The 22,400-nt window shown below is 47.4% G+C and overlaps 1 protein-coding gene across 1 annotated transcript in view; it reads left to right on the top strand.

Annotated features, from left to right (window-relative positions):
• Positions 1-22,167, top strand: part of VPS45 (vacuolar protein sorting 45 homolog) — a 66,297-nt gene extending 44,130 nt beyond the window's left edge. Inside the window, exons 14-15 of the mRNA XM_019515787.1 lie at positions 5,152-5,283; positions 21,563-22,167. Coding sequence (XP_019371332.1) covers positions 5,152-5,283; positions 21,563-21,650 — 220 coding nt within the window. The 3' untranslated portion in view covers positions 21,651-22,167. The remainder of the gene's footprint in view (positions 1-5,151; positions 5,284-21,562) is intronic.
• Positions 22,168-22,400: the final 233 nt, after the last annotated feature.

The raw sequence follows: 22,400 nt of genomic DNA, 5'->3' as shown, positions 1-22,400 counted from the left end.
TGCCCTTGAGCATCATCCCTGAAGCCGGCCCATCACAGATGTGCTCCTTGAGGATCTTCTCAAAGAGTTTCCCTAGGATTGAGGTAAGACTGACGGGCCTATAGTTGCCCGGGTCTTCCCTCCTCTGTTTTTTAAAGCTGGGGACCACGTTGGCTATCTTTCAATCATCTGGCACCTGGCCCAAGCACCACAAGCGCTTGTAAAGCCATGCCAAGTGCCCTGCAATAACCCCTGCTAGCTCCCTTAACACCCTGGGGTGGAGAGCATCTGGACCTGCTGATTTGAACATGTCCAGCTCCTCTAGAAGCTCTCTAACCCGGTCCTCCCCAACCTGAGGTCCGGAGGCGTTCCCTCTGAGTCCGTCTTGCATCACGGTGGGGAAGTCCCGGTCCCTGCACAAGAAAACAGAGGTGAAGAATTGTCTTAAATGGTTCCATGGTACTCTTGATACCAAATGATCCCGGTACCTTACTTGCTCATAGAGAGTTATAATTTCACCTGTAAATGGAGTGCAGCCACTCTTGGGGTGCAGTGTAGCATTGCTGTGCTTCCTTAAGCAGCTGCTAATAATGCTTGAGAATGGAGATATAAGGAAAGCCCTCTGCTTGTGCCCCTTATCAATCAAAATTTGTAAAGGAAATGTAGGTAAACAAGACATTTACTGTCTATCTGAGCTAGCCACCCTATAAAATATAATACTTTAGTGGGTGCAGGCCCCAGTCAACCTGATCTGTAGAGGTCCTAGCTTGTGGCACAAATGTGCATAACATGATGTTGACTCTCCCTGTTACATCTTCTTCCTTCACCCTACTTCACAGCCTTCTGCCTTCACTTGACTGTCTCTGGTGTTATGTTTTCAAATGGATTGAGTGACCCAGCTGTCATCCCAAGTGACTTCTACCCCAGGGTGTTGGGGGGTCTCCTGCTCTCTTTTCCGCACCGGAGGCCTCTCCTTCCTTTCTTGCTTTCTGTGCTTTCCATCTGACACATGCAAGAGGGACCAGACTGGACTGTTTTAGGGAAAAAGCTGTTGCCTGCAAATGTAGGAGATGGGACCTGATAGCCCAGGAGGTCCCTTCCAGACCTGTGTTCCTATGAAAAATGCAGAGACTTGAATACACTGAGATGGAAGAAGAGATTCAGCTGTCTTTGACCCAAGTCCCTGATCCTGACAGATGCAGGATTTACGTTTGTGGTCCATTTAGGAAAAGTGCATTTTTTTCCTACGGGAGCCAGTACCAGGTGGCATAAGAAATCACCTGTCAGGCCAGCGGATTACCTTTCTGTGTTTGTGTGGGACAGTGAGGTCCCATCCCATGACTGGTGCTCTGTAGTACATGTAATGACAGAATTACCTTCCCTAGAAAGAACTCTCTTCCTAGTGCCAGGCAGTTAGTAAGCATTTAAGAATGAGGGTTTGTATCTTTTATTAATTCAGCCCCCGCATCTCTTCCTTGCTTGGTTTCAACTGCAGATTTCAACAGGAAGATATTCACCTCTCCCTCTCCTGGGTCATGATATTAAATTGAAACTTATTTGCAGGGTTGCTTCTGCTTTAATTTAAAGCGATTGACAGCAGCGGAGGCAGAGAAATAATGAACGCAACACTTAATGAAGCCATTCTTATTTGCATTCTTGGTTCCTCCCTAAGCTAATATGATTGATTATCCCATTTGGGATGGTGCCTATGTGAGCAACCTTGGTATGATGGTTTCTAGACCCAAAGATGAGAACAAACAAGAGCAGACTCCCCTCCCACCCCCACCTCCATCTCTAGTTTCAGATAAACAATGAAACCCCACTTCTACCCTCCCTAGCAATTGCAACCTTCAGCAGTGTCTCTGTCCTGCTAGCCCCCTGCCTCTGTGGATCGGCAAGAACGTTACAGTCCTCCTGGCCTTTAAACCCTTGGAAAACATGGCGGCAGTTCAGGGTAACTGCAACTTTAAAAAAATCCCAGCATATTTCAGCACTTAAAGAAGCCTGTGGGAAGCAGGCACAGAACTCATGGAAATCAATGAGGGTCTGGATGCCCTAAATCTCATAGGCCCCTTCAAACAGCAGCAGACTTGTGCCAGAATTTGGATGCAGATGAAGCAGGAATGGATGCAACTGGCAAAGGAACTATTTCCCTGTCCCAAAATGATTATTTTGTTGCCCTGCTGCTTTACTGATCTGGTTCATATAAGGGGGCCAGAAAGGTTGCGTCTCCAAAAACTCTAGTCAGTTCATTAGGTCTTTTAAAATTCAGCAACATGAACCAGATCAGTGTGTGTATGTGTATATATAGCCCTCTTCCTTGAAGCAAACTGGGACACAGACTATTTGGTGCTTATCTCACATACATGGCAGCAGAGGTAAAATAATCTTCAAAACAGCGGGTGATGGTTGATTTTTAGCTGCTTCTCCGGCCCCTTCCATCCCTCCATCCCCAAAAGACTTGAGCAGCTTTGCATTTTTAGTTTTGAAAAAGGCATATCCAACCCAGCTCAGAAGCTGTGGAAAAGGAGACTGCTTTTCCTCTGGGGCTGACTCAGTGACTTGTGCTCTTGCTAGTGTTCAAGAGCTCCATTGTCTGCCTTGGAGACACATTTTGAACCCGCACAATATGACTGCAGCTGCTATATATAACCTACTTATCTTGAGTCTGCAGTGCAGAAGATTTCACAGCCTGTTCCTTTTTAGGGGACCGTGCAGTTCCTTGGGGAGAGCACTGCACGGAACCCTGACTCTTTGGGAATGTTGCAGGTGCTGAGCTGCTAAAATTCAGATGGCTTTTCTGCCTGTCTTAAAAGTTCCTGTTTGGAAAGGCCTAGGTCATCTGTGGGGTAGAAGTCACCACAGCAGCCAGAGAATGCAAGCATGGAATATCTTGGCTTGCACATTCTTGTACTGCGGGCATTTCTACACAGGGTTTTGCTCTGATTAACGACCTTGGCCTTTGTAGGAAATCATGCAGCAGGCTGCAAGCCAGGAGTCTTAAGAACAGGTACCAGCTATGCCAAAGAATAGGAGGAGGAAATTTTATTTAGTGACTGTAGAAGAAACCTGTGCAATGGGAAGGGACTTCTCTGCTTTAATTAGTAATAATTAATACTACGGGCTGCACTCTTCCAAGTGGCCTGTGATACTAGGTGTCATAGATTCATAGATTAAGGGTCGGAAGGGACCTAGTAGATCTTTTAGCCCGAGCCCCCGCCAGGGCGGGAGAACAACAAAAAAAACCCCAAAAAGAGAAACGGGACTCAAATGAGTCCAGCCAGGTAGGCATCCAGCCTCTTCCTAAAGACCCCCAGGGTAGGGGCCAGCACCACTTCCCTTGGAAGTTGGTTCCAGCTCCTAGCCGCCCTAACTGTGAAGTAGTTCTTGCGGATGTCCAATCTATACCTCCTCTCCATCAACTTGTGCCCATTGCTCCTTGTTATGCCAGCGGGCGCTAGGGGAAACAGCATCTCCCCCAAACCCTTCTAGTCCCCCTCTAGTGAGTTTATAGATGGTCACCAGGTCCCCCCTCAGCCTTCTCTTGTGGAGGCTGAATAGGTTCAGGTCAGAACTTCTAAGCACCTAGGACCTGATCATCTTAGGTGACAAGAACCCAGAGCTTCCAGTCTCTAAATACTGGCCTTGCATGCCAGGAGATCTGGGCATCTAATTATGGAGGATGCCTCTGGAAGTTGAGCCTTCAGTTGCTTAGAAGTTGTAAGTCTGTGTGTATTGTCTTGAACATTATGGCAAGAAAATGCCATCTGGCTGATGTACCTTCATTGGGTCTGGTGCTAAACAAAGGGGTATGTCTAATCAGCATTTGGATGAGGTCCCTTTTTAAAAAAAGAAAAAGAAAAACATAGCTGCAACACCTGTGGTGGTTCAGTAGGAAGAGCCCTACCTTCTCATCCAGCATCCTGTTCCTGAACTAGTGGCCACTGTTCTTTTGGTGGGGCTTCTTCTGGTCAACCTGTGAAACAGAGGTGCTGACCCTGTGAAGTGGCTTATGTTGTAGTCCCATCTCTTGACATTAGCCTTTTGTGCTGATACCACCAGCATCTCTTGTGCCGAGCAATAATAGCGCCAGGGCCTTGCAGGTCTCCTTCCCAACAGGGATGGAGAGTCTATGCACGTTCAGAGCAGTCGTCCTTGTCCCTTGGTCTGTTTGCTTTGCTGGTGATTAGGAGATTGTGCAGACAGAGAAGCTGAATGCCTGCTGTTCTGATCCCTGCAACAACCAGCTCTTGTCTAATATAGTACCTGGCTCCAGGACAGAGATTAGACTTGAAGGGGAAAAGAGAACATAGCACAAAGTAACTGTGCCAAGACCTAGCTGCCCTTCGGACTGAAATGATTTGACTTGAGCAATGAGAGTCATCCCAGAATGATACAGCACCTTCTGCTGTGAAATCTGACAGCAACTCCAAACTTCCTGGACTTCTAGTGTTTAATGTGACAGGAAAGCTGGGTTGCAAGCCACGACCAAAGTCTTGTGCTTCTAAGTGATTTATCGAGTGAGAAACGAAGAGGAGGATCAAGGTGCAGGTTTTCATGAGAAAGCAAAAATAGACTGTGCCATGTGTCTGCATGTGGAGAAATGAAGGCATCCCCTATGCTATTTCCTTGCAAAAGCCTGAACTTCAAGGGTGGTTTGGGACCCTTGGAATCTTGGAGATTTAAAAAAAAAAAAAAATGTATATAATTGCCGCTGTTCGGGAATCAGACAGAAACTGCTGCTGATCCTTGCCATTCAAGCCAAGCAAGCCCAAGAGGTCTGAAGTGCCACTGCTGTCCTAGTTTGACTCCTAGACTGATCTTAATTTAACAGCCCCAGCAGCGTTGTGATCATGTATTAAACGTTGGCGGATGTGTCGTGGTGGATCTGTGTTGCACAGGCAGGGTGTGGGTGTTGTTGAGGAGGTGTATGGAGCTTTTTAAGCACCATTGGCATGCTGTGTAAATGTTTTAGCCGGTACAGTATTGAAATGCAACGTAGTGGGTCACTGCATCACTGCTGGTCTGTGTCCTTGGACCCTGAAGGAATTGGCAGTGGGGAAAATCTATTGGAGCATTGACTCTGCCCTAGGCTGGCACAGGATTTACCGCTGTGCTGTGTTCTCCACTGCTTTGTCCCATCCAATTTCAACAGCTCTCTCTTCATTTCAGGCCTCAAGATATTATTGTGTTTGTAATTGGAGGAGCAACCTATGAAGAAGCCCTAACTGTCTACAACCTCAACCGCACCAATCCAGGTGTCCGCATTGTGCTGGGTGGGACCACAGTCCACAACACAAAAAGGTAATGGCACGAATCCTCAGCTGAGATCCTGCATATTCCAAATTGGGCAATGTGAGCCCTGGCCTGTAACACTGAAGAGAATTCCTGCTCACAGAGCAGCATTGAGCTGTCAGATAAACAGGCTAATCTGCTTTCCTCAGCAAGCCACTCTGTGGCCCTAAAAGACTTGCTGGCTCAGAGATTTTTAGGGACTTGTAAGGAGCAGATTAGAGTTCTGGGTAACAAATGATGGACTTGGCTTCTCCTGACTTCTTCAGTTCAATGCATGCTGTAATGTCAGGGGGAAAGCAGAGAAACGCCCGAGTGGGCTCTCAGTTGCCCTGCTGTAAATCAGGAGTGACTCCTGATTTACATCAGTGGAGTTACACTGGTGTGACTGAGATCAGAACCTGTCTCTGGCAAGCTGGGTGTCACCTGTGGATACTGCCTGTTGTCTTCCCATTGCCCTCCAAAGAAGGGAGCTTTCACTGACAGGCATCCATATCATCTTCTCTCTTGAGAGGAGCCATTCATGGATTTGATCCTGCAAGAAATGGAGTGCTTCTTGAGTGCTGAACATCCTAATTCCGGTTCCCTCAGTTGCTACCTCTCAGGTGCTGGCTTTAACAGAATGGGAGGGATTTTGCCCAGGTCAGTGCTGATGGCATTCTGTTTTCCCAGCAAGAAGCTGAATGATCTGATCCTAAAACACTCCATTTCTACATGTACATGTTCTCCATTTTTCCAGTAAGCAACAGGACCAGAGCAACATGATCAGCTTAGAAAATTTATAAGATCGTTTTCTAAATGTGAGCACATGCTCACATGCCTGAGTGGTGATCTGATCATCCAAGGGCAAGATTTGCCTCTGCTAGTAAGTGGGGAATTAGACCATATGTTGGTGCTAGCTCCTGTCAAGGAGGAGGGGGGCCTGAGAGAGACTACATACTTCTTTCCCACGCCAGCTGCTAGCCAAGCAGAGATCCAAGAATTCTTACAATTCTTCCCTTGCTCCTCTCCAAATACTCCATTCTGTCCCCTTTCATAGTCAAGTTGCCTGGGCCAGTCATTGTTCAGTTGTTTGGGAGCAGAGGGTAAAGTTAAAAGGAGTGTGACAGGTGACCTGTCCTCCCCCCCATGCTGTATCGGGAAATGTGAAATCTAAACTGTGGAAGGGTCCTTTGACTTGTCCAACAGCTGCTTTGGGCTTAAAGGGAACCACTCTACTCAAGATGGGGGCAGATTTCAACCCCCCATTATAAATATGAAAACATACATCCACGCAACACCAAAGCAAAATTCCAGTTAAACACTGGGGCTGAGATCATTTGATGCTGCCTGAGGGACTTGGGTGTATGAGTTTTGTTGTGTAAAAATTAATAGAAGTTGGGTGCCCAAGTCCCTTAGACAAATGGTTCTAAAAAAGCTCTGCCTCCAGTATTTAGGAAATGCAAAACTTTACCTTATGATAGAGACCTTCACTGACCTCTGTTGTATGCCAAAAAAGGCCTGCACCCTACTCTTGAGGCCAGCCAGCCATCCATCTTGCAAGACGAAATGTGTTTGAACCAGCTTCTTGGGCCCACTCTGTGCTCCAGTCGTCTTTGGCTGTGCTGCTAGGAGGGCCTAAGCAGGCTCTCTTATCCCTGCAGTGTAGTGCAGCAAGGATCAGGGTGTTTGCATTCACTAAGAAGACAAGTGACATCAAAGTATGGGGTGGGACATGTTTGAACACATTCAGCCTATTCTCTGCACATACTGGCTGTGGCCCCGGCTTGTTAAACTATGAAGTAAGTTCCTGGCTTTAACATGCTGAGCTTTCAAGTGGCTGATTTGTGGTAGAGCCAGGTTCAGGGTTTTTTGTTTCTTAGTTGGTTTCACTTTGCTTTCAATGCCTCCAGTTCACACAACTCTCTAAGAGTGTGAACACGCATGTAAGTACATGCTGTGTAATCAGGAGAGACTTCATAATGCCATGTCTGTATAAAACCACTGCTACTGGGTTCTTTCAGTTCCTAAGAGCTGGGTGCAAGTGTCTTGTGGATGTAGCTATAAAACAGCTTGTGTTTTAGGCATGTAATGCATTGCTATTGTAACAATCCATGCCGTCTCTGAAATAACTTAACTTAATTTCTGTATCTCCACCCTTTATTGCCCTCTTGTAAGGCATCTTTAGTTTGTACAGCTGTTGGCACAGTAAGAATACATTATCTTCTTTGAAAGGTTTAGAGGGATGATCCTGCCTAGAGGAGGGGATTGGACTAGGTGACATCCTGAGGGCCCTGCCGGCCTTACTTTCGTATGCTTCTACAAAGATCTGGTGGCTTTCATCTGCCCAACATACTTTTTCACCTTGTCTGCAGTGTCTGTGCCAATGTCCTGTTTTTCTTTTGGGTTGATATCTAACAGTTGGAAAGCCTTTGAGCCAAACACCCAGAAGCAAATGATTCTCTTGAACAGGATTACGAAGACAGATCTGTGTCAACGCCCGTGTTAAATCCCACCTGAATTATCCAGCTTTCCCCTCCTTCCCCCTTCTCCAGTAGTCTTTGAGCTTAACTGCATTTGAGGCCTAGTGGTAGTAACTGGAACAAGAATGTTCAGCAGTTTATACTCACTGTTTCTTGACTGATTTAAGAAAATGGGAGCTGCTGGGTTAGGTGTCACCTTAGAAAGATGCACTGGGCCTTAAAGAAATGTTGCTTTGGTGAACACATCTGGCCTTGTTTTTTTTATGAATATTTGAAAACCAGTCTCCTGTTCCTTCTTTTTACTGTAACTCCCAGCAGGCACTGGAGAATGCACAGTGCCTGAGCTAGGTTCCTGAGCTGGGGTAGGCATCTATTGGAAATCCTAGAGCCTGATGCAGAGAGGCTGCCAAGCACCTGCTGATGGCTTGTGATCCTTTTTGGTGCATAGCAACTTCCTGTGCAATTGGAAGCCCTCCAGTGGGAGGGTTATTAATCAATGATCTTTAGAGACGCTGGAAGCAGAAAGGAAACTTTGATAACGAGTCAAAAGACAAAGTAAAGCTTGGGCCCTAAATATCTTTAATCTGGGAAATGAGCCTGAGGCTTGTAAAACAGTCTCAGCTGTGGCCTGTTTTCTCTTCCAGCCACTCTAATGTTCTAGTTAGCACAATACCAGTACTTTGCACTTCTGTATTCTCTTCTGTCCAAGCACTTTGGCCTTCCCAACAGCAGGCCTGTGACTTTCTTCCTCCTGCCCCCCGCTTCCTTTTCTTCCCCTTCCCAAGGAGCCTAAGGGAATGAGGTGCCCACATTCCTTTGTGCAAGGTTTTCCCCTCCTTCAGGAAAACGCTTATGTTGGCGTATGCTTAACTTGAAACCAAGGGGACTTTATCACATGCTTGATTATGGTACTGTACAGAGATGCTTCCCTGAAGTATTACCCTATCTTACAGCTGAGGGGTTGGAGAGAAGGGACTTATTGCTTGTTCGCTAGCTGACTTTCCCTGCAATACAAGATAAAACCCAGCCACTGCTGTTCTTGGAGTAGGGAGAGGCCTGTGCTGAGCTCCTAGTTCTTGAAGGCTGGCAAACGCAAGGGCTTAATTGCACATTTCTGTGCTGTATTTAGGGTCTTCCCATCAGCGAGATGACATGGTCGCTAACCCATAATTAGTGGTGTGTAAAAGCCTAGCAGGGTTCTGCTGCCAGTGCTGTAGTTGCTGTTTCTACAGACTCTTTGCAGCATGCACAAAGGAGTGGGGGATGGTGGGGGGGTGGGAAGACATCTGTTCTCAAAGCATGGAAATTTAGCCTCTCCCACTACTGGACCAGCCCTCATTCCACACCTTCTCAAATTGGATCCCTGTCACTGCTGTTGCACTTACCATGTGTTGAATAAAATTGAGGTTGTCCTTTGCAATGACCCTGAAATAGAAGCCACAAGAAGGGTTGGAAGAGGTGGTTGGGCACTCCCAGGCTGAAGAGTGGTGATGGATGTCAGAGTGAACCTGTGTGCACTCTGGGATAGTGCATAGTAGCTATGCCTGTCACTGATCCAAGGCACTTCTCTCTCACTGTAGCACATCATTTCGTGTTGATCTTCCCAGTACCCCAGGCGATAGGGCTATGTTATGCTCATTGTAGAGATGGGAGGCCAGACACAGAAAGACTAAGTGAAATGCCCGTGGGCATACATGAAATCAGTGGCAGAGCAAGGATTTGACTCTACCTCTAGGTTTCCCTGCTGCTGTTACTCAAAGCACCAGGTCCCTCTTGCCTCCACTTGCTGCCAGGTGGCTTGGGGTCATAACTGGGCCCTTTGCAATGCTTCCTTTTCCAGATCCCTCAATTGAACTACCATCCACGTGGTACTTCAGTAGGAGTAAAGGGGCTATGTTTGGGACCATCACAATTTGAGAGCTCCTTTAGTTTTAGACTCACTATTCTCCCAATACACAGCAGTATTGTACTCTTTCATCTTGGGATCTTAAAGTGTATTGCAAATGCTTGTTTTTATAGGACCTATACTAAGGTTCTGTGTGTACTTCTCTTTGACTTGTGGACCAGGTGGCTTTTAATCGCCCTTTTGGAAACTGCCCAAATATGCTTTGGCTCTCTTTGCAGCTGAGTGCTTGGTTGTGTTTGTGGTCAACAAGAGAGAAGTTTTGCTAGCCTAGACCCTGAATGGCTCAAAGACTTTTGCAGTCATTGAAGGGTTGTAACCAAACAGCTCCCAATCTGAATTGCTTCAGATTTTTATAGAAAACTTCTACCCCCTCCCCAGGCCTGATGCAGTGGCTTTGAGCCTGGTGTCACTCGTTGGGAGGCAGCAGAGTTCGGCTATAACAGAAGCCCAATTTCTCCCAAACACGATACAAATAAATGGCAGTGAGTAACCAATAGCAGTGCTCTCTAGAAAGGTATAACTTTCTTACAGTTTTGAAGGTTGAGACCTGCCCTGAAAAAGGATCTGTGTAATGAATTCAGCAGAGACCTGAACTCCCTGTATGGTGCTGCGTTTAGAGGCGACGCGTATCAGCGGGCCCCTGCAGAGAAGCTGTGATACTGTTTAATATGCTCCATGGAGCATATCCACGTTGCCTCTGTGTCCTAGCGCAGAGGGAAGTTGTAGCTCTGTAACCATGTTTTCCTGCCTGTTCAGGGGTAGGCTTATAATTTCACTGTTTCAGGAAGGAGACCTTGCCAGATGTTTCCCCCAGAGCCTCTTTACTGCCTCCCTTGGAGCACTTAGAGAAAGGTGGACTGGCTGTGACCCCTCCACCAATACCTGTTTCTGAACCTCTCCCCTCTGGAGGTTGCAACCCCCAAATTGGACCCCTCCTACCCTTCAATTTCACTGTTATCTGCCAAATACGATATGTGGGAGTTGCTGGACAACATAGCCATTCTTGCTCAGTGTGTGTGCAGCTGTGGTGAGCATGTAGATGAGATGTCTGGATGGAAGGCTATGGAGTTTGTTTGATGCTGGCACAAGGCAAAGCTGACCTACAGGCTGGAGTCTTGGGGACAACATGAACATTGGTGTTTTGAGTGGAACAGAGGAAGGCAGGAGAGGTAGTGTGGTCCAGTGGGTGAGACACTAGACCAGGTATTGGGAGATCTGGGTTTGTTTTCTCATCCTGCGACTGCCCTTGCGTGACCTTGGACAAGGCACTTCATCTCCTCTTCCATCTTCACTTTTGCCTTTTCCCTTCTTAGCCTGGACCTGCAAGATGGGGATGGTCTCTCTCACTCTGCCTTTTGTGCTGAATCCAGCAGGGCCCTGCTTTAAGGCTGGGGTCCCTAGGTGTTACCATGATAGTCAGTCATGGAGCAGGCTTGCCGAGAGGTTAGTGGGACACTGCTGTAGAGATGGTGCTGGAATTATCAGGGCTCTGTGAGGATGGATGTTTGAGGGGGTGGGGGGAGGCTAATACTTACTTACAGGTTTATATGGTTGCTTCTCAGTCACCATAATGTTTGAGTACCATCTTTCCCAGGGAGAGCCAAGAAGAAGCAGTGAAGATTGCCAGTGGGGATGTAGGTGGAAGCTTTTAGTTCTGGTCACCTACCTATATCCTGCACGTGACAGCAGCTAAGAGCAGCAGAAGTGCAGCCAGTGTATCGGTCTCTCATGGTAAGGAATCCCAAAGTCAAGAGTCAGAGCCGTATCGCTGGGCTGAGCTCTGCAGACTGGTGCTGTGACAAGTAACAATAGCTAGTGTAGGCCTTCTACTGTGACCAGGGTTTGGTGGAGTCTCTGAATTATTTACGGAAAAGTAGGATACTGTAACACAGAATTTGCATTTCAAAGAAGGAAATAAAAAGGGGTGTATGTAGCCTCTGATGACAGATTATAGCAAGGTGCTGTCCCAAACTCCCTGGTTTGGGATTAGCGGGTGTCCTGGTTAAAACAAACAAACAAAAAAAAACCAACTCTTTCCTCCCCCCCCACCCCCCAAAAAAAACGAACACACAGCTCAACATGGTGTCATGAGCATGTGTGTTGGTAGGTGGGGTGGTTTACTTTCTCCACTGGGTGAAACTAGCATTCCCTGAAGACAGAAGGTCACTGGCATAATAAAAATACTACTTTCCCCCTCTACTTCCCAAAGCAGCATCCAGAGATGGCATGGCTTGAGTATGCAGAAGAAGCTGAGGCACAGAGCGGGGGAGTGATTAACCCACTTTGGGTGCTGGATGTAGAATCCTGTCTGGGGTATGCTATAGACCATGATCTTAGTGGCAGGGCAGAGAGACTTGAAAGACCTTGTAATTCTGCCCTGCAGAAAATAAGGCTATAGTAGCATAAGTGCTCGTAAGTAGATCACTCTAGCATGTTGCTGCTCCTTCTTTAAAAATAAAGTTTTTATTTTTGCTTGAAATCTAAACCTTCACTGCAAATGAGTGGCTGTGGACTGCCCATCAGATCACCCACCCCAGACTCTCCACTTCCCTCCTGGACTCTATGCAGTTGTCTGCGGTGGGTGTAAAATGAACCATGTAGGAATGGTAGCCCTCTCCAGCTGCTTGGGTTGTTCTCTTTGTTGGTGTAATATCAACCCAGATCCAAGACAAGGAAGGCTCTGGTCCACAGTGCACAAAGCTGTTTGTAGGGAATGACCAAGCTCTTTGCTGTCATTCCCAGACCCTTTCTTCAGGTCGGGGCATAGGTGTTGACTTCTATTTTTGCTGGAGCGGCCCTATGATGATTGACATGTGGAAAGTTTTACACATTTTGGGTGACAGCCCTCTTCCTGAAGGGGACCAGGGCCCTTGGGCCCCCACGTACTCGGCTTCTCTGGGTCGGGGTACAGATCCAGCCCAGGCTGGCAAAAATTGAATGCTGCTGCCTGTTCCTTGAGGCTAGGATTTATGTGGGTGGTATCCTTTATTGGACCAAGTGCATGGTTTGGATAGACTTTTTAGACAAGCTTTTGAAGGCAGTGCATTCGTCTTCAGGTCTCAGGTCTGTGGTATTATGTAGGCAGAATGAGTTGGCATGTTTCAGACCAGGGAAGATTGGGAAAGCTAGCCAATGGAGACTGATACAGCTGGCACTAATTGGTTTCAGTGTTGGCGTACTCTTGTCTTCATCTCCTGAGAATCCTGGAGAGAGATAAAATAATGCAGAGGATCAAAAGGGACTTGATTAAGGTATACAAGTACCTTTGGGGAGAAGACACCTGATACTAAAAAGGGCTTTTTCATTTAGCAAAGAGAGACATAAAAAGAACCAGTAGTTGGAGCTGAGGCCAGGCATGTTCATATTAGAAGTAAAGTATGAGTTTGGCAGTATGGGGATTAACCATTTGAACCAATACTTATGGATCTGATGGAGACTTATGGAGCTTCTTTGAAAACTTACAGAGCAGTGTTGACCTGAAAAGAGATGCCCTCTGTAAACTTTTCAAAGAAGATAATGGAGCTCTTATGGAGACTTACGGATCTGATGTAGTTGGAGCCAAAGTGCATGGCTTCCTAGGAGAAGCTTCTTGGCTAAGTGTAAGTTATTGGGTTAGGACAGGGGTGAACAGGGAGAATCCCATCAGCATAGAGGGTCTGCTAGTCCCTTCTGACCATCACTAGTGAATGCCTTGAGTAACAAGGCCAGAGACTGGATGATTTTAACCACCTCAGAAGTGCATTGATTGCTTTGCAATGAACTGCCTGATGTCATACGTTGCTGTGCAAAGCCCTGAGTACCATGTTGGAGGCTCTGGTAGTCTCTGACCTTCCAGCCCATACAGGGCCAGGCCTATGATGGTATTCAGCTTAGGGGCGGGGGAGAGCCACATGCTGCAGGAGAAGGGACCGGTAACTCAGCCAGAGGCATCCATCCCCAGAATCACTGCTGAATCCATGTTCCCACATGGATTTTAAAGAGTGATGTGTTGCTGGAAGTGCCATTAGCCTGATGAGAGATCAAATGGACCTGCAGATCCCTTGTGACTCTTCACAAGATGAGCCCCATTTCCTTTCAGTTTGGCTGACCCCTGGGTCCCCTTACCATCCTACCCTTCTCCACCTATCTTGGTTCAGGACATTATCTTTCTTGTCACAAAGGAGCAGCTCCTGTGTTCCACCCCAGATCTGGCTGCATTTTGGCCCTTTGACTAATTCTTCAAGTGCCTTGCAGGTGTAAGGGTCTTTTAAAAAAGAATGTGCAATAGAAAAGTAAGATTACTATTGCTTACTGGACTTTACCATTTTTAGCCATTTACAATGTGTAAACTTACAGAACAGTGTTGACCTGAAAAGAGATGCCCCCAAGCCACTTCATAATAAGAAACCCACAATGCTCTCTTAAGCAGCCTGGGGAACTGATTAATGACTTTTTCAGAGAGAAGGTGAATGTTGTGGTTTCAGACTCTGCTTGAATTCATCGACTGTTTTATGTAAATATTTGCAAAGCGCTTGAAAAATCTTGGGAGGCAAAATGCGCAGCTTTTTTAAGACCTGAAGGAGCTGTTGGATGCTCTGTCTGACCTCCTGCAGAGCCCAGGGCAGAGGGTCTTAGTTAGCCCTGTGCGAAGCCCAAACGTCAAATGAGTGAAAACTGTTGACATTTTAGATATTGACCAAACTGAACAAAGTATCGATCCTTTACAGGTTTTTTTGTCTTGTTTTTTTTTGTGATGTCTGTGAAATTAAAACCGTGAATCTCTTCCTAATGTTGTCAGCAAGGAGGATTTTAATAAACTGCCCTCAGATTTTAAGCAGTTTAGCAGGCGTAACAGTGGTGTCTAACGCACAGAAACCTTCATGGGTTTTATTAGATCTCCATCTCATTACAATTTCCCTGGTAATCCATTGGTCTCTCTCTAATGAACTACCAGTTATTTCTCCTGGATTAGAGTTGATATGTCACAATATACAGGGAGATTTTTATATTAATGCTGTGAGCAGCCAGCGAAAGCACATTAATCCCATGCTCTCATTGTTCTTACTAGTCCTACACTGACTCTCTCCGCAACAGCTGTGTGTGCGCGTTGGAGGGGGCCTTCTCTTTTCTTTTTCTGAGCAGGAGACAGACATGTTATTGGATCTGGTTGTGCTCTGGACTGTATCTTTGCAATGGTGTGGGTTCAGACTGCACTGTACATCATAGTGTCTACATGCCTATTCTGTTTGTAAGTAAATGCTTTAAAGTTGTATCATCCCAATTCTCATTTATGCAAAACCCCCTTTGGCAGTATAAAGGGACCTCAATGGGTATAAGTGTACATCTAGATGGAGGGGTTTCTGGTGTAAAAAAGGCCTTTGTGTAAGTAAAAATCTGGCCTGGTGTGTGTGTGGTTCTACATGTTACTTACATGCACACATGTTGATAGTAGTGTGCAGGGGTGGGAGTTCCCTATAAATTAGCTTGAAAGCTTGTAAAGAACATTTTTTCCAGCTACTTAGTTGGTCTAATAAGATGTATTACATTTACCCAAAGAACCGTGTCTATAAATTAGCAACACTTGTTCCTGTGAACAGAACTTGTTAACATCATAGGAAAGTAGAGCTGAAAGGGACCTCATAAGGTGGTTGCCTATAAGTATGTAAGGGGTGTACATCAGGATCTGGGGGAACATCTGTTCACCAGAGTGCCCCAAGGGATGACAAGGTCAAACAGTCACAAACTCCTCCAAGACTCTTTCAGGCTGGACATAAGGAAGAACTTTCTTAGTTTCCGAGCCCCCAAGGTCTGGAACAGGCTGCCTCCAGAGGTGGTGCAACCACCTACTCTTGACTTATTTAAGAGATATTTGGATGTTTATCTTGCTGGGAATCCTTTGACCCCAGCTGACTTCCTGCCCCTGGGGTGGGGAGCTGGACTCGATCTTCTGAGGTCCCTTACAGCCATAATGTCTATGAATCTAGTCCAGCCCCTTGCTCAGGATGGGACTGTCCCAGTCAAATGTCCATTTAACTTGGTCTTAAAAATGTCCAGTGTTTTTAGGTTCTGTGGACTGCTGACTTTCCAGAGGTTTGCTATCTTAACAGTACTAATAACACCAATAAAATTAGCCCCTTGTTGCTGGTATGTCGGCTGTTCACTTTTTCCACTAAGACTGCCCTCCCTAACAGCTCAGGAGGAGGTGTGGTTTGCTTGGTGATCAAGTACCTGAGCCAAAGCCCATTGAAATTAGTAGATGGATTTCCATCACCTTGGGGTTCTTAGGGCCAGATCTTGTAAGGGAGAGTGCTCCAAAGAGAGACTGGATGCCAAAAGGAGTTGAGGTGGCTGGTGTACAAGATTAGGCCATGAGTGTCTCCTGTCTGCTAGCGGGGCTCTTGGCAAAGGTCCTCTTACAGTGGCTGTCGGCAGGGCTGACAGTCCCTGCAATGGGAGCACTTGATCAGGTTAGATTAGTGCCCTGCCCTGTCTTAGTAACCAGTTTAGCATGGTAGCTGCTTAGGTGTTGTGGCAATGGCTTCTCTGCAGATACTGAAGCTATTTAAACAGTCAAGCATCCACTTAGATTTTGGTGTGAGTGTATATACATCTCAGCCCAACTATAGAGCAGTTACTGATCTTAGAAGGGTTATCTTTCCATTTAAAATGTAATGGGGAGCCCTTCAAGACATCTGTTCTCCCCATATGATCTCCCCCCACCTGCATGCAGCCAGTGGGCCTGCGGGTTTTTTATTGTTTGGGCTCCTTCCATTTGTAAATGCTAGGCAAACGTGCTCTGCAATCCAGTACCCTCAGCTGACCTGTAACAGATCTGCAATTCAAGCTAAGCTTGATGGAAACCCTGAGCCATGCCTGTGACATGCTTTTGGGACTTTATACCTGGTTAAACCAAGGCAGGAGGAGCACAGCTTTGCTGCAGCATGGCCACGTTCCTCCTCCTCTGACTGGGAGATGGGCAGCGGGATGTGCATAACACAGTGCTGGTGATGAGAGTCATTGCTCACAGTTCCCAGAGCCCTCCTGACGCTGTAGTAGGTGTCAGTGAGTGTGTCCACACGTGTATTTAAATGTGCCTAAATTTTAATAGGCATTAGCTTAATGGGGATTAAGCGGGTTTAGGCAGGTGTCTTCATGTGCAGGCATTAAAGTGCATTAACATTGTCTGTGTGGACTGACTTGGGACAGTCCCAAGTCAGTCCACACAGACAATGTTAATGCGCTTTAACATGTCTACACATGCGTTAATGTGCTTTAACTATTTGTGCCTAAATTTGATACCTGCATTTACAGGTATCAAATTTAGGCACAAATAGCCTAAATTTGCTATTTCTAATGTGCAAATAAGGGAGTGCACCTGTAGATGCACACCATTAATGTGCATTAATTTAGGTTAACGCGCATTAAAGCGTTGTGTAGATGTGCTCAGTATCTGGTCTCCCAGCACCAAGATCCCCTAGATGGGTCCATTTTATGCTAGGGCTGACAGCCTTGGTGTAAACTGAAACCAGCCCTGCTCTTTTATAGCCAGATTCCAGCTGGGGCTGGGGAGGGGGTTGATGCCTCTCTCTTCCTGTGCCCCCCCCCCCCTCTGTCACACAACACTGCCGAGTGATGCAACATGCTGGATGCACCACACACCGGTTAGCAGGAATCATTCAGTCTCTTGGCAAGCTTTTGTTTGGTTATCCGATGCCTCCGAATAATAGCTGCTGATCAGCTTTGTCTTGAGAGTCTAGCATTGTTGAGATGTACAAACACCTCTCCAGGATCTGAGATGCACAGATGCAAGTCTGATGCCTGGGAGTAACCTTACCATTAAAGTTGCAGGCAAGTCCTGGCTCAATAGGTTCTTAAAGAGCCATGGCTGGGATGGGTCACAGGATCCTGTCTGAGGTGTCACAGCCAGGTGTACGTGTGCAAGTATTAGAATAACTTTGCTAGCTTGCAAAGGGGAGATGCAATTAAAAGCCTGCTCCCTCGTTACAGCATCTTCCAGCTCACAGCATAAAGAAGAGGAGTGAGGAAACGGCTGTTCCCCTCCATCCCTTACATTCAGATTAGTTCCAATTCCTTGCTAGTGGGCATAAGCCTCTTTTGCTAACAGTGGCCAGCAATAAGCTTTTTAACTTCCCAAATCCACTGAGCTGGTAGAGCTGTGGGCTGGGGGAGGGGAGGGAGTGGGTAAAACAATATCTATTTGCCCAAAAATCAAAAGACAAGCCAATAGGAACATCCAGCACTAGGGGCCAACTCCTCCAGAGCGCAAGTTAAGCACAGACCAGCTGTGACTAATGCTGGGAGTATCCAGGGTGACCCACTTACAGGAATAGCCCTGCTGTTCTTCTTGAACCAGATGCCAGCATGGGTATCCCCTAGCCATAGTATGTCTGTAACCAGATACCTGTAACTGGGGAGAAGCCTTTGTACCACAGTGCTTTGCACTTAAAGTGACTAACGTGCACTTGAAGGCTGGGTGGGCTGCTCTAAAAATAGGCCTCTTCCATGCAGCATAAAGCATGTGGCAAGGGGGCACAGGACAGGGCCAATCTGGGCAAGGCTTCTACCCACTTGGGTGGTTTTGTTTCTTTATACAGTGCTTTAATTTCCCACTTCAGTCTGTGTATTCCTGGCTAAGAAAGAGGCCAGTCCAGCCCTAGGGTAAGTTAGGCTGCTCTCTTTCCCTTGGGGACCCTGGGACATGTTGAAGAATAACTGCAGCACAGTACAATTCAGCCATCCCCAGTCCATAGGGCCCCTTCCTATACTGTAGAAATATTTAAGTAATCCATGGTGACATGCTTTGCAGTGGCCACTTCTACAGCCCCATCTGTGTTAGGACCTCAAAGCACTTCATAGATTCATAGATTAAGGGTCGGAAGGGACCTAGTAGATCTTCTAGCCCGACCCCCCGCCAGGGCGGGAGAACAACAAAAAACCCCAAAAAGAGAAACGGGACTCAAACGAGTCCAGCCAGGTAGGCATCCAGCCTCTTCTTAAAGACCCCCAGGGTAGGGGCCAGCACCACTTCCCTTGGAAGTTGGTTCCAGCTCCTAGCCGCCCTAACCGTGAAGTAGTTTTTGCGGATGTCCAATCTATACCTCCTCTCCATCAGCTTGTGCCCATTACTCCTTGTTATGCCAGCGGGCGCTAGGGGAAACAGCGTCTCCCCCAAACCCTTCTGGTCCCCCCTAGTGAGTCTATAGACAGTCACCAGGTCCCCCCTTAGCCTTCTCTTGTGGAGGCTGAATAGGTTCAGGTCCCGCAGTCTCTCACTGTAGGGTCTGCCCTGTTGTCCCCGGATCATGCGGGTGGCCCTCCTCTGGACCCTCTCCATGTTGTCCACATCCCTCTTGAAATGGGGCGCACAGAACTGGACACAATACTCCAGCTGTGGCCTGACCAGCGTCGCGTAGAGGGGGAGGATCACCTCCTTGGCTCTACTCGAGATGCACCTGTGGATGCACGACAAGGTCCGGTTAGCCCTGCCAACCATGACCTCGCATTGTCGGCCCATGTTCATCTTGGAGTCAATAATGACTCCAAGATCCCTTTCTGCCTCCGTGCTCTCGAGTAAGGAGTTCCCCATTGTATAAGTGTGCTGCTGGTTCCTACTGCCCAAGTGCAGCACCCTGCACTTGTCCGTGTTAAAACGCATCCTGTTCCTGTTAGCCCACCCCTGTAACCTATCCAGATCCCTCTGCAATCTCTCCCTCCCTGCTAGCGTGCTCACCTCCCCCCAGATTTTGGTGTCATCAGCGAATTTAAACAGGTTACTTTCCACCCCATCATCCAGATCGCTGATGAAGAAATTGAACAGCGCAGGCCCCAGGACCGAGCCCTGGGGGACTCCGCTACCCACCTCCCCCCAGGTCGAATATGACCCATCCACCACCACCCTCTGAGTGCGACCCCTCAGCCAATCTGCAATCCATCTGACTGTGTAGGCATCGATGCCACAGTCACCTAGTTTTTTAACTAGGATGGGGTGAGAGACTTCTCCAAGCATTTGAGCAGTGCTTGGCTTTGCCTGGTGAGATCAAGGTGGGGTTTACCCTTGTGAACCAATCTGGGGTAGTTTGAGTGCAAATTGAATGAATGCTGCAAGAGGTGCAGCTCTTCTCATGGGTTTTGTAGAAGGGGAAGGTAGAACAAAGACTAGTGTAGGACGTGGGAGGCCTGGGTCGTATGCTAGCTCCTGGGCAGATCATTTTGCCCAGCTCCTTTCACAAACTCCAAAATTGCCAGCAAAGGGTTTCGTCAGCTGTTTTATTTTCCTAGGAGCTAGTCTTTGGTAACCTCTTTCTCTTGGGAGTGGGTCACTGATGTGCTGACTTAAACAGGATGTCATCCAAAGCTATCTGCTTATACCATGCCCATCACCATGGCAATCTGGGTGCTAAATAACTCAGCAGAGGCAGTAAAACAGCCTTCCTTTGATAGGGCTGTGGGGGAAAGGAGAAGCCTGTGTTGTGAGAGCAAAAAGGCTTTTGATTTGCTGGGTGGTATTACTTACCTGCCTCTCGTTATCTAATGTTACTGGCTGAGTGAGTGAACCTGTTACAGTATAGGCAAACTGGGGCCCCAGTTCAACAAAGCACTGAAGCAAATGCTTAGGCCTCACAATGTTAAGCATGGACTTCAGGCAGGGATTTCCAGTGTTGTCTAACGGGTTTAGGTGCCCTTCTCTCATTGAGATCCAGCTTCACTTTTAAGCTCCTCGTGCAGGTTCTGACCTGTAAGTGACTTATCAGTAGAGATCAAACAGTAAGCATAGGTTTTGAAGCAAGGCATGTGGTCCAGCTCTGCTGAATTGAGGCCCTCTTTACTACACAGCTGTGAGTTAAATTAATAGTTAAAGTACACAGAGGTTTGTGGGTTGTCCCCCCCCCCCCAACATGTATGGAATTCTGAATTGAAACAAATGGTTTCAATATAACATGGGGACTAACAGGAAGGGTGATACTTGCTGTGTGTTGGGGTCCTATGTCTGGTTAGAGTCGAGGAGCAGTACCCAAACCCACCTGAAAGTACTGAACCCTGGCAGCCACTTGCATCAAATGTCAAGTCCTCATCAACAAGGGCACAACCTCAGCCACTTCCTTCCTCATCACTCACGCAGGAAAGTCCAAAGCAAGTAGCAAGAATAGGCCTCCCAGCTGCCCCTTCCTGGCTTGGTTGCTGGCCACGGATGCTGTGAAAAGGGAGCAGGGGCAGTGCAGGGCCATGACTAAAGGCCTTTGGTCAGCGGGTGTGACAACTCCTCTGCCAGAGCCCCGAGACCTCTGGTGGTGGGGGAGGAGGGCTGCCCTGATGCTTTAATTATGAATGGCTGGGTTAAGCAAAAGCATTGATCCGCTCTTCTGTATCTGCAGCTAATCAATGCAGCACATCCCCTGTCTCCGCGCACAGAGCAGTTCAGGGCTGGGCACACGCCTGGCTGTGCACCTCTGTCTCTGGGATTACATTTGTGCAGGAAATTGTAACACCCCCTTCTTCCTGTAAAGAAGGTGAGGGCAGCAGCTTTCTGTTGCAAGCAGGATTCATCTCTGAGCATCTGTCACTTGCACCCTGTCAGCCTTTCCTAGCTGCTGTTTCCTTTGCAAGGAAGGGAACCTGATATTGAGAGCTAGCGTGGTCTGTGGGGGACTGAGCATGGAGCCAGAAAGCTGTGTTCCCAGCTTGTATTTGATTGTTGCATGCTCTCTTGAGCAGTCCATACAGCCCTTCTGCCTCAGTTTTCCACATGCAGAGCTGGGACATTACACCCTAGAAACTGAGTGAGCAGACTACAGACACGGCTGTCGGGCCACAGAGCACTTGTTGCTTGCGTCCGTAGGCTCAAAGCCAGGCCCTGTGGTGACTTTCTGCCTGTGAACATGAAAGTTTGGCCTGTGTTTCTGCTAACCTTGACTCTACTTGGCAGCTTCCTCGAGGAAGTTTTGGCTTCTGGGTTCCGTGGCCGGAGTGGCGAGAGCTCTCATGTTACGCCGAGGTCAAGCAGCAGACGGTGAACCCAGGAGGGAAGAGCACTGCTTCCTGTCTCACCCGTCCGCCACTTCTACAGACTGACCACGTGTTTGACAGCAGAGCTGGAGACTCCTACTGTCCATCCTGCTGCCAGCTTGGCTACTCCCATCCACCAGGACACAGGGAGGGACTCTTAACATGTGCATAAAGCCTTTAGGAAGTGAATGACATGGGCCTCAGACCTGGGGCTTGCATGAAACACAGCACTCTCATTGCCTGTGCCATGGGTCGTGGAACAACACATGGATGGATAACCAGGATCTTGGCTTGAGATGGGACTTCACAGCCTCACTCCCACTGGTGCTGGGGCAGCTGGGTGTAACACCTTTGAAAATTAGCTCCTTCTCTGTCCCTTAGCAAGCACATAATTAGCCTGCTGCAGAGTCCACCAGTGTGTATGTGCATGTTGGTTCCTCCAACAGGAAGCCAGCTCTGATGGACACTAGTAGCCTTCCTTGTCTGTATATTTTGATGCTTATTAAATGCCCCTCTTGAACCAAATTTCTATTGTCTTTTTAAATGATTCCCTATTTAATCTCTCTTTTTCCCTTCCCTTCAGAACATCACTGAAATCCATTTGCAAGTTGGCCCTGCTTTTCAAAGCTCCACATCCCCTGGAAAGTAACACTGTTGTCTGTCTCTGTCCCCCCTTTTTCCCCCACCTTTCCTTTCTACTCCATAAAAGCCTATATGAATCCAGTAATACATGGATGCTCTGGCTGCAGTGAGCGTTT

Source organism: Gavialis gangeticus, unplaced genomic scaffold (assembly GCF_001723915.1).
Source record: "Gavialis gangeticus isolate Ggan-Ray unplaced genomic scaffold, GavGan_comp1, whole genome shotgun sequence".
In the NCBI taxonomy this organism is placed as follows: domain Eukaryota; kingdom Metazoa; phylum Chordata; order Crocodylia; family Gavialidae; genus Gavialis; species Gavialis gangeticus.
The sequence above is the reverse complement of the archived record's forward strand: the minus strand, read 5'-3'. Positions and strand labels throughout refer to the sequence as shown.